This window comes from Mesoplodon densirostris, chromosome 2, assembly GCF_025265405.1.
Source record: "Mesoplodon densirostris isolate mMesDen1 chromosome 2, mMesDen1 primary haplotype, whole genome shotgun sequence".
Lineage (NCBI taxonomy): Eukaryota > Metazoa > Chordata > Mammalia > Artiodactyla > Ziphiidae > Mesoplodon > Mesoplodon densirostris.
In genome coordinates this window covers 62,284,557-62,297,099 of record NC_082662.1, presented here as the reverse complement: position 1 = coordinate 62,297,099, position 12,543 = coordinate 62,284,557, and the positions used below count along the sequence as shown (strand labels likewise).

General features: G+C 34.9%; 1 protein-coding gene and 1 long non-coding RNA gene across 5 annotated transcripts in view; one reads left to right on the top strand and one right to left on the bottom strand.

The window, feature by feature from the left end:
• LOC132483978 (uncharacterized) overlaps positions 1 to 12,543 on the top strand; it is a 163,143-nt gene that overhangs the window by 16,052 nt on the left and 134,548 nt on the right. The window lies entirely within an intron of this gene.
• LRRC7 (leucine rich repeat containing 7) overlaps positions 1,344 to 12,543 on the bottom strand; it is a 497,427-nt gene continuing 486,227 nt past the window's right edge. Inside the window, exon 26 of the mRNA XM_060089953.1 lies at positions 1,344 to 1,451. Within this exon, the coding sequence (XP_059945936.1) occupies positions 1,344 to 1,451 (108 nt within the window). The remainder of the gene's footprint in view (positions 1,452 to 12,543) is intronic.

The following is a 12,543-nucleotide window of genomic DNA, read 5'->3' as shown; positions in this document are numbered from 1 at the left end:
AAATTAATAATTTAATCAAATTAATGACTAATATATAAAAAATATTTTTAAAGGATTATAAAATGAATTTTGATCATTTATAGAGGAAAACATTTCCAATGTAAACATAACTAATTCTATACTAATTATGCTAATCTTTGTTTTCAGTGAGACAATTTAGAATTGTATATACTTTGAAACTTTGGGGGAAAAAAGGTATTTTCTCTATTTCTGCCCTCAAAAGCAGGCACAGAAATTAATAATTCAGGTAGACCATGGCTCTGAGAAATTATATTTGAAGTTTCATATTTAATTACCAAAGTTTTTTATCACCCACCATAACTTTCTAACAATAGTCTTTCTTAATGATAAATTTTATCAATACCCCAAACTCATTTTAAATGATTTAAAAGTAGCAAATTGGATAAAGCAACACACAAATAAATTCCACATTTACAAGTAAAGAAATCACAGGGGCTACAGTTTATAATCAACATAAACTTGAAAGAAATAAAGCAACACTTTTCCTGCCACCCATCATTCACTGCTTACATTTGGGGTGAAAAAGATTTATCTACAATGACCTTTAGTCTGTTTCTAAACTCTGCATGTTTTGTAATTAGCTAAAGGCATTGAACAAATTAGTTTGTCCTATTTTTATTCAGGTCCCAGAGATAAATGGCTAATTTATGAAATATTTCACTCTGTGTTATGAGAATTTAGCAAATGAATATGGAACCAAATATAAACACTTTATACCATATGTACAGTTGCTTTCATAAGGCATTATCTTGTAATTTTTATTGAAAAAGATTCAATATAGTAAAGTCTTATTTTAAGATATATTGTCTTTCTCAATCCAAGATGTTTAGTTTATGAAAATATTGTTTTTTCTCTATATTCTTTTTGTATATATGCCAACATGTACCTTGTGCTAGAAATATTTTATGGGAATTACAATTCTTTATATTTGTATTTTCTATATAAAGGCATATACAACTTTGAGGCAGTGTTTCTGATGGAGAGCAGAATTCGTAAAGAGCTTGTGTGTGCTTCCGTGCTCCGAAATTATATGAAATCCACTTCAAGAAGAAACTTATTTGATTAAAAAAAAGAAAAAAACAAAACCAAAACTGCACCAATGCACAGCCAGAGGCTGACAGTTAAAATAATACATGACCACATGAACATCATATTTATATAGTTAACATTTTTAAGGATGACCAGTGCTAACATATAGTATTATACATTTGGCACTAATGTTTGCCATTGGTCCAGCAATTGGCAAAATTTGTTTCTATGTATAAATTTATTTTTGAACATTAGGTCTGGCTAGACGTATCTTCACTATTTATAAAAAATATTTAGACAGTAAGCTCACGTTGAATAACTAGGTCTACTGTGTTCTGGAAACTCTTCAGTAGTAATACAGCTTTTTCATGTTCCATATGTACAAAACTATGTCCATTTGCCTGTAAACACACAAATAAAACAGGGCAATCAATGTAAGATACTTGTTTACCACATTATCATTGTTTCTAACAAAAAAATTCAAGGGAGTATTGAGCAACCAAAAGTCATGTGTTTTTAAAATTCACAGCAGAATTGCAATTATGGGAACAACTAGTTTCACCCAGCTTCAACTCAATTTATTAATTCAACAAATATTTATCAAGTATCTAGTATATCCTACTTAGGATTGTCCTAGTATAGTTCTAGTCACTGTGCTAATCATAGAGATATACTGGTCAGTAACAGACAGATACATTTGAAATTTAATAGTTGTTTTGTTGTTGTTCTGATTTGTTTGCAGGAACTTAGTTGAGATGGTTCGGAAGTGTTCATAGGACCACTGCCTTTTTGTTGCATAATCACTGATATAAACCCATCAACACGGTCAAATGTTTCACTCATGCAAACCATATAGTATAGTTAGATCTTATTTTGATCCACCGAAAAGTCCTTAATTTACACGTTTTTATATTAAAAAGATAATTTTTATTTCCCTCATTTTTGAATGCAAATATATTCATTATTTATACCAGTGGTTCTCAATCCCATCCAGAAATGAATAAATTTCTGTGTGGTCTAGATTCATCTTGTTATTTTATAAATGAAAGAGCTACACCTCAGAGAAGCCAAGCAACATGACTAAGGTCACACTGCTAAGCTAGGGCTGAGTCACCTGATGCCATAATATTCTTACTATTTCTCTCAATACTTTACTGACATAAAAACACTACAATTGTTTCTAGTGATTTGAACTGATATTTCATTGATCATGATAAAATAATCAACATTTTCCCTTTAAAATTTTGCTATATCACCTCCTACCATAATTTTTTTTCTTTACAGTGTTTGCAAAGCTGTAATTGTCATTCAGATTCCTAACAGGTTTAATTTAAATTATTCGAGTACTGGTAAAAATAATATTTAGTCCTAAATTTGGATCTACCAAAATGCTAAATCTCTCATTCTTATAGTTTTAACTCTGGCTTAATTGTGTTGTTGTAGTTACACGTGAACTATTTCAAAAGTAGAAAGACTAAGTCAGACTATCTGCTAGGGCAATGAGACTTGAGAGGAAATAAAAAGGAGAAAACTTTTAGGGTAGAATCAATAGATTTAGCATCTGATTGGACAAGTGTATAAAAACAAACAAGAATCAAACTGTGAGGCCATTAACAGAAAATGGAAACCTTGGAGGAGCAGCAGGCTTAGTTGGGAAGACAACAGAGTTTGTGGTACTGACGACACATGCAAGGAAAATGTTGCACATATATTTAGAAATAAGAGACTGGAGTTCAGGAAGGATGTCAGGGTGGCAGCATTAGAAACAGAAGTTAGGTTTTACCACACTCTGGTATTTACCACAGAGAATGCTGAGAGAATTATCAGAGAATAAGTTTAAAAGGGAGCATTGTGAAAGAAGGGAAATCTAACTAGGGGAGCAGGATGGAGCCATGGCTTTGGATGTGTAGAATAGAAGTTAAAGACAGTGTTTGCCGTTGACCCGGGCATCTAGGTAAATTTGTCTGAAGTGAGGGAGGGAAAGGTCAAACAGAGCCCAATCCTTCCTGCTAGAGGATGGCAGAAAGTAGACGCTAGCCTGATGGCTGAACTAAAGAATGAGGATACCAATGCACTGAGGGGAGGGAACAGGAAAACTGGCAGGAGGAGAACTGGAAAGGGTCATCCTAAAGGGGATCAAGGTAGAGGGCTCATAAAGGTAGCAGGAAATCCAAGAGGGTCAGGTATTTCCTAGCGGCTTCAATTAACCCTAGTTTTCTGAGGCACAGAGGAAAGAGCAGAGGAAGACCATAGCTTGATTAATTCTGTCCTGGAATCTGGGTCTGTTTCCAAGAAAAAAGGCTTCAAGATGTTCAGACCCACAGTCCAGGTTCTGATTCAAGCTAGGGAGACTCCTTGTATAAATTAGCTTTTAATATTGCTTTAAAGCATTGGCTTTTAGTTTTCATGCTTTGTAGGTACAAATGATAGTTATATAGTTGGAAACACAAAGAGTTGATTTCCCAGAAGGAAATAAGCAGGTTGATAAATTAGACCACTGTGTCAAATAAACATTAGGACTCTACCTGTAATTCTAGTCCCCAGAAATGTGTTGGCTCTAAGCCAGAATTTAGGTGAATCTCAAGAGGCTTATTTAAAAGAGCATAACTAGGGACTGCCTGGGAATGGCTTCAAATTACCGAAAGGATTCTGGAAGATCAGAAAGCAAATTATTTTAGAAAGTTTATTAAAGATTAAATGAGTTAATATATGTTAACTGCTTAGGACAAGGCCTGGCACACTGTAAACGATCAATAAATGTTAGCTACTATTATTAATATTACTTCACTATTACTTTCTTGAATTTAAGAAATACAATTTTCATTAAGCCATAAGAGTAGAAGGACGAAATGTCAGAGGAAGGAACTGTTTAGTTAACCTTAACTTTTTTTTAAAGATGAAAATGTGAGGATCAGAGAGTTACACGAAATATCCAAGCTCACACAGCTAGTGGCTAGATGGGAATTTATGTCACAACTCTCTGTATCTTGACACAATTCGTTTCATTGGTGTTGTGAGGTTGAAACAAATGTTTTAGGTTCATTAAATGAATTCACTTGTTAACATTAATTGCCCTATTTCTTGATATGGAACATTATGGTAGGCCTGATACCAGGGGAGGTAATGACAGAGGGGTTTGAATGGAAGGAGAAGATAGAATCTCAGTTCTAGAGAACTTTCTTTTATATTCTTAGGACAGAAGAACCAAGAGAATTTATATTGTATTTGTTCAAATGAATATGGCTATCTGGCTTACATCTTAGATGGTTCAGACAGGGAATCAGACAATTATGTTACTACATGTGTGCAGGGCTTTTCCAATTAACATGAAGTTCAGAAAAATCACAATATTTCAACTAGAAAAGTTTCATGGTTGTTTCATGTGTGTGAATAGAAGAGCTTAGGAAATAAAGGAGGATACTATTTAATATTAATTGCAGAGTATAAATCTCATGAAGCTATGAAACGAAAATGCATATAATCTACATTTATGCATTTGACATTTTGAATATGTATATAATATAAATACAAAAGATGATTTGAAAGACAAATGTTAAATTAATAAAGTTTTAAAATATGTTGCCACATTTGGCTACATATATGTTTTATATAAACACACAGACTATCATGGATTATAATAAAATGTGTGCAATTTTGAGTAAATTGCAACTTAAGTGAATGGTTTAAGTCAAAATGAAGTTAATAAGAAAACAATCTATGAAAGGAAAGATATTCTAAAAATTTTATGCTTCAAGAATATATAATTAATGGATTTCTGGCTTTAGCTGATTTGAAGTAGAAAGGATCATTTTACAATAGTTTTTATGTTTTTTCCAGAAGGTATACTTCCTTGTTTTAATTCCACTTGACATCTGTGCCACAAAAGGTTTTTTAATTGCCCCTTTGCATGATTTAGACATGACAAGATAGAAGGTTAATGAAAATAACATTTGCAATTCTAACAAAAAGTAGAGCTTTGTGATTACAGCTCATCAATTTACTGTAAAACATACTCAGTTTCTGGATTTCATCCTCTTATTCCTTCCTGAATTTATCTTTGATTTTCTTCTGCTAAATGTTTTGTTAAGTGGATAAATGATGGATGTTTATATCAAAGAAATTCTCCAGAGGATGTTGTAATTCTCCCAGGAATTCTGTTGTATTCTTATTATTCAAAGCTCTAAATTTAAAAACTAGTTTCTTAGAAGGCTTGGCCACAAAATTGGTGGGATTATCCAATAAGAAGGACAGCACGATACTTTTAAGAATCCGAAAGAGAAATGGGATTAGAGACTTGGTGTATGATTTTGAATTGATTAAACTAACCCTCAAGGGACAAACATTTAAAGGGCCAGTATACATGTATTTTGTATGTTAGATACACATTAGTACATTAATATAGTGTCCTTTGACTGACTGTAGCTCTTGGGATGAGGGAAAATGAAAATATACATCAACCATATTAGAGTTATTGGGCAAGCCTTCATGTTGTCTAATCCTGACAGCCAGACTATGTGAGACTAAACAGTGGGAATCTTAGGTAATTATAATTATGTTTCCCATTAACTACCTGGAATTATTTCCCATTGGAGAATTTTAATCTGATATAGTCTCATTAAATATTAGGATATATTTAGGGCTGAGTATACTGTATAAACAGTACTCCAATAACTGTATGCCAAGTCATTTGAAAAATTTTCCTATCAAAAAATCTGACCTACAGAACTTAAATTCTCAGAGAGTTCCAGTGAAAAATTTACACTGCACTTTTTAAATGTGAGGAAGTTTGAAGTCTCAAGTGGCTTTTACTGTAGTATTAAAAAACATTCATGGCAATAGAATTAGAAATGAAAAAGGAGAAATAACAACTAACACTGCAGAAATACAAAGGATCATGAGAGATTACTACAAGCAACTATATGCCAATAAAATGGACAACCTGGAAGAAATGGACAAATTCTTAGAAATGCACAACCTTCCAAGACTGAACCCAGAAGAAATAGAAAATATAAACAGACCAATCACAAGCACTGAAATTGAAACTGTGATTAAAAATTTTCCAACAAACAAAAGCCCAGGACCAGATGACTTCACAGGTGAATTCTATCAAACATTTAGAGAAGAGCTAACACCTATCCTTCTCAAACTCTTCCAAAATAGAGCAGAGGGAGGAATACTCCCAAACTCATTCTACGAGGCCACCATCACCCTGATAACAAAACCAGACAAAGATGTCACAAAGAAAGAAAACTACAGGCGAGTATCACTGATGAACATAGATGCAAAAATCCTCAACAAAATACTAGCAAACAGAATCCAACAGCACATTAAAAGGATCATACACCATGATCAAGTGGGGTTTATACCAAGAATGCAAGGATTCTTCAATATACGCAAATCAATCAATGTGATACACCATATTAACAAATTGAAGGAGAAAAACCATATGATCATCTCAATAGATGCAGAGAAAGCTTTCGACAAAATTCAACACCGATTTATGATAAAAACCCTCCAGAAAGTAGGCATAGAGGGAACTTACCTCAACATAACAAAGGCCATATATGACAAACCCACAGCCAACATCCTCCTCAATGGTGAAAAACTGAAACCATTTCCACTAAGATCAGGAACAAGACAAGGTTGCCCACTCTCACCACTCTTATTCAACATAGTTTTGGAAGTTTTAGCCACAGCAATCAGAGAAGAAAAAGAAATAAAAGGAATCCAAGTCGGAAGAGAAGAAGTAAAGCTGTCACTGTTTGCAGATGACATGATACTATACATAGAGAATCCTGAGGATGCCACCAGAAAACTACTAGAGCTAATCAATGATTTTGGTAAAATTGCAGGATACAAAATTAATGCACAGAGATCTCTTGCATTCATATACACTAAAAATGAAAAATCTGAAAGTGAAATTAAGAAAACACTCCCATTTACCATTGCAACAAAAAGAATAAAATATCTGGGAATAAACCTACCTAAGGAGACAAATGACCTGTATGCAGAAAATTATAAGACACTGATGAAAGAAATTAAAGATGGTTCAAACAGTTGGAGAGATATACCATGTTCTTGGATTGGAAGAATCAACACTGTGAAAATGTCTATACTACCCAAAGCAATCTACAGATTCAATGCAATCCCTATCAAACTACCAATGGCATTTTTCACAGAACTAGAGCAAAAAATTTCACAATTTGTGTGGAAACACAAAAGACCCTGAATAGCCAAAGCAATCTTGGGAAAGAAAAATGGAGCTAGAGGAAGCAGGCTCCCTGACTTCAGACTATACCGCAAATCTACAGTAATCAAGACAGTATGGTACTGGCACAAAAACAGAAAGATAGATCAATGGAACAGGATAGAAAGCCCAGAGATAAACCCACACACATATGATCACCTTATCTTTGATAAAGGAGGCAAGAATATACAATGGAGAAAAGACAGCCTCTTCAATAAGTGGTGCTGGGATAATTGGACAGCTACATATAAAAGAATGAAATTAGAACACTCTCTAACACCATACACAAAAATAAACTCAAAATGGATTAAAGACCTAAATGTAAGGCCAGACACTATCAAACACTTAGAGGAAAACATAGACAAAACACTCTATGACATAAATCACAGCGAGATCCTTTTTGACCCACCTCCTAGAGAAATGGAAATAAAAACAAAAATAAACAAATGGGACGTAATGAAACTTAAAAGCTTTTGCACAACAAAGAAAACCATAAACAAGACGAAAAGACAACCATCATAATGGGAGAAAATATTTGCAAATGAAGCAACTGACAAAGGATTAATCTCCAAAATTTACAAACAGCTCATGCAGCTCAATATCAAAAAAACAAACAACCCAATCCAAAAATGGGCAGAAGACCTAAATAGACATTTCTCCAAAGAAGATATACAGATTGCCAACAAACACATGAAAGAATGCTCAACATCATTAATCATTAGAGAAATGCAAATCAGAACTACAATGAGATATCATCTCACACTGGTCAGAATGACCATCATCAAAAATCTACAAACAATAAATGCTGGAGAGGGTGTTTAGAAAAGGGAACCCTCTTGCACTGTTGGTGCGAATGTAAATTGATACAGCCACTATGGAGAACAGTATGGAGGTTCCTTAAAAACTAAAAATAGAACTACCATACGACCCAGGAATCCCACTACTGGGCATATACCCTGACGAAGCCATAATTCAAAAAGAGTCATATACCAAAATGTTCATTGCAGCTCTATTTACAACAGCCAGGACATGGAAGCAACCTAAGTGTCCATCAACAGATGAATGGATAAAGAAGATGTGGCACATATATACAATGGAATATTACTCAGCCATAAAAAGAAACGAAATTGAGCTATTTGTAGAGAGATGGATAGACCTAGAGTCTGTCATACAGAGTGAAGTAAGTCAGAAAGAGAAAAACAAATACCGTATACTAACACATATATATGGAATCTAAAAAAAAAAAAAGGAAAAGAAAAAACAAATTGTCATGAAGAACCTAGGGGCAAGACGGGAATAAAGACACAGACCTACTAGAGAATGGACTTGAGGATACAGTGAAGGGGAAGGGGACGTTGGGACAAAGTGAGAGAGTGGCATGGACATATATACACTACCAAACATAAAATATATAGCTAGTGGGAAGCAGCCGCATAGCACAGGGAGATCAGCTCGGTAATTTGTGACCACCTAGAGGGGTGGGATAGGGAGGGTGGGAGGGAGGGAGACGCAAGCAGGATGAGATATGGGGACATATGTATATGTATAACTGATTCACTTTGTTATAAAGCAGAAACTAACACACTGTTGTAAAGCAATTATACTCCATTAAAGATGTTAAAAAATATTCATGGAATAAAACATAAATAAGAATTTCTCTTCTGCCTTAATTTCACACATGTACTGCAGCTTGAATGTTTCATGAATTCAGGCTCAAAAAAAGACATGGCAAAATAGAAAAGACTCAACTGAAGAATCTGTCCATTATTTGTATAGAAACTCAGGCATGGAAATGGTAATAAATAGTAATCCTGAGGATATTTACTTATTGATCTACTTTGACTTTAGAATGCCTGTTTTCTTCGAAAGAAGCATGTGGAATGAGCATCTCTAAAAACCTATCTTGGTTTGCAAGCAGTTCCCCAACAAGCTGCACTTTATTTCTGTACTTTACCACAAAAGGAACTGAAAAATCAGCCTCTCATTTTCAGGGAACTGTTTGTAGCCAGGTTGGTCTCTGTTTTGGTGGAGAGCTTGCTGTTAAGAGAAAACAGACTGGGAGTTGATTTTGTTGCATGTTTGAAGTCAGCTTTTTCCTGTCTCTCTTCCTCCATTTTCTGCTCTGTGTAATTTTGGGCACGTCTACTTCCTGGGCTAGGTGTGTAAAGGTAGAACCTTAGTTCTATTTCCTTGTTGCAGTGTTCACGCGGCTTGGCATAACACTTTGTACCTTGTGGGCATTTAATGCATATTTGACAAATCAGGAAATGGAAAATGTGATGCTATCAGTAAAATTTGCTCCAGGAGAATCAGTGTTGTATAATGGAAGAGGCTCAAATGAACTATTTAACCTCTGTCAACAACAGATACCTTGCAGGGTTGTTGTGTGTTCTAAATGACCCAAGATGGGTGCTTAATTGATATTTTTATTTCAGCCAAATTATGGAAGTTAGAGCCAGCTTAATGAACTTAATTTGTCTTTATTGTTTTTCATGTTTCACTTAGTACCTAAATATTATTTTTTTGATTTACAAAAAGTATTTACTCCGTCTCTAATTAGTTATCTGTGCTGAACTTTATACACTGTGAGCAAACCATATGGATAAAAGTATGCAGTGAAACTGGCTTATAAAATCATACACGGTTAAAAAATTATTTTTGGTTATCTTCTAACCAAATGCTATTTTAAAATATTTGCACATGTATTTTATCATTATAAGCAATAATTTCTCTGAACATTAAGTGTTATATGATGCTGAACCCACCCACCCCGCTACCCCCCCACCCCCACCTTTCCCCAAACCTCTCCAATGTTTTTGATTTTCAACCACCAAATAAGATCAACAATAGAAAAGTGTTAACTTATTTAGCCTTGTTGGGAAATGCTTTAGTGAAATTTCCAAATACTTTATTTCTTTAAGGGTCCCACACTTCATTTTAACCATAACAAAAATTTCTCCTCTTTACTTTTTGTAGTCTTTTTGGGGGAGAAATCTTAAAGAATTCAGAGAAATAAATGTACTCTAACCCATTCTTAGTGACTCATGATAATAATTATGAACATGAACACTCTCTGGAATGAAGCTGTGGACCCAGTTAGTTTCTTAGTTTCTTACACTAGAGGTATTCCCCTAAGTGTGTTCTGTGGAAGTGGCTAATGTTGTTGGTCAAGAGGGCTGCATGGTTAAATATGTTGGGATATATCATTTTGTACGATTTTTCAGGTTCTTAATATGCTTACAACGTTGTGAAATTCTGAAACAAAGGATTGAGTCTGAGGTGGCTCTGAACTTATTTGAGTAAGGAACTCTTTTTAAAAAAGATATTTTAAAAGATTCCATTAGGAAACACTATTCTATACTGAATGACTCTGTTTTACTTTTTGAATTTCTTTTCTTTCTTTTAAAAGACGTTTCTCTCTCTTCCTGGACAGTGAAACTGTCAGTTATGACTTTTTGCTTCTGGCAATGTGCCTGGATCCAGACGCTTTCCCCTCGGTGGTCTGAAAAACTAGGTAAAAGACTACATGTATGAAATAAAGTCTCTCTTATGAGTAAAAGGCATGAGATTTAGTGCATGGAATTTGTGACACTTATTATGGCTTCTCATAGCACTTTGTTTGTTTAAGGTTGTTGAATAAATAAACTTTAGCTAAGTAAGATAATACCGTTAGCAGCTAACCACACGTACTTGTCATTAAAAGAGGTACAAAACTTCCATTCAGATAAGGAAGGTTTGATTCAGTGATTGTATACAGATATAGCACCGTGTATCTGTATAAAACTGACCCAGCCATCCACTGACATTTATTTTGTTTAGACTTCTGAGAAGTTAAACTTTTTCTTCCCATTCTGAACATGGACAGCTGTAACTCACTATCTCCTCCTCACCTCCATCCCCACTCCAAGCCATGTCTATGTTGAATTCTCTAACTCAGTGAGAAACTTTAAAATCTTAGGGTTTTCTTTCTTCACACCTGGGATCCCTCTCCCCTCTCACTGTACTCCACACTCACCCATTCAGGCATAAGGCTCTCACCTCTGCTCCTGGAGACAGATGCCAGTCTAGCCCATGGGTATTCTTCCTCCTACTCATCCTCTTTCTCTCCTCTCTGTTAAGCCTGGAGTAATTCCTGCTCCATTAAGAGTAAACTGTCTTGATAGCATGCTCTGGCCCAAACAACCTACCAACAACTAACTGAAACTTGACAGACATATTTGTTGATAGTGATTTCTCGACTTGTCTCTATGAATTGGAGGACAAAGGTGTTTCAAGACTAAAAAAAAAAAAAAAAAAAAGCGGGCTTCCCTTGTGGCACAGTGGTTAAGAATCCACCTGCCAATGCAGGGGACGTGGGTTTGATCCCTGGTCTGGGAAGATCCCACATGCCACGGAGCAGCTAAGCCGGTGCACCACAACTACTGAGCCTGCACTCTAGAGCCCGCGAGCCACAACTACTGAGCCCGTGTGCCACAACTACTGAAGCCCGCACGCCTAGAGCCCATGCTCTGCAGCAAGAGAAGCCACCGCGGTGAGAAGCCCGCGTGCCACAACAAAGAGTAACTCCCATCCACCACAACTAGAGAAAAGTCCGTGCCCAGCAACAAAGACCCAACTCAGCCAAAAATAAATAAATAAAATAAATAAATTTATTTTTAAAAAAGCATGACATATCAGGTTTGTTCGAATTATCATCTCTTTGATTATTCTATTCTGGTATCTTTGAGATATAGCCATAGACAAGGAATATACTTTGGATTACAAATTCCAAACTCTTAAAATTATTGCAAAGTAGAACTGGATGTCATAAACTAATTATAAATAATATAATTTCTCTTCGGTCAAAGTTAGGCTCTTGTCCTGGGAAGGGGTGGGGGCAGGTAAATGAAGAGGATAGGTATTGACTACCATGATAGACTAGAATACAATATACTTACAAGTGAGCTGTAGGCTACAACTGTGAGTCATGTTAACTATCAAGTACAATATATTCTTTTTTTCCAGTCTATTCATCTTTTCAACAGAGTAACTATAATTAATAGATATTCTATATTTAAATATACTTTAAATTGTATAATGAATTAGAATGAATATTTTAACTGCAAAGAACATTAGAAAAAAGAAACTATGATGTTAAATCAACAAAACTGCCACTTCAAAAATGGTCAGATATCGGAAAATTCACACAGCTCAATTTAATAACATTTTTTATGCTCCATGTGCTTTCCCTGGTTCTCTCTCACACT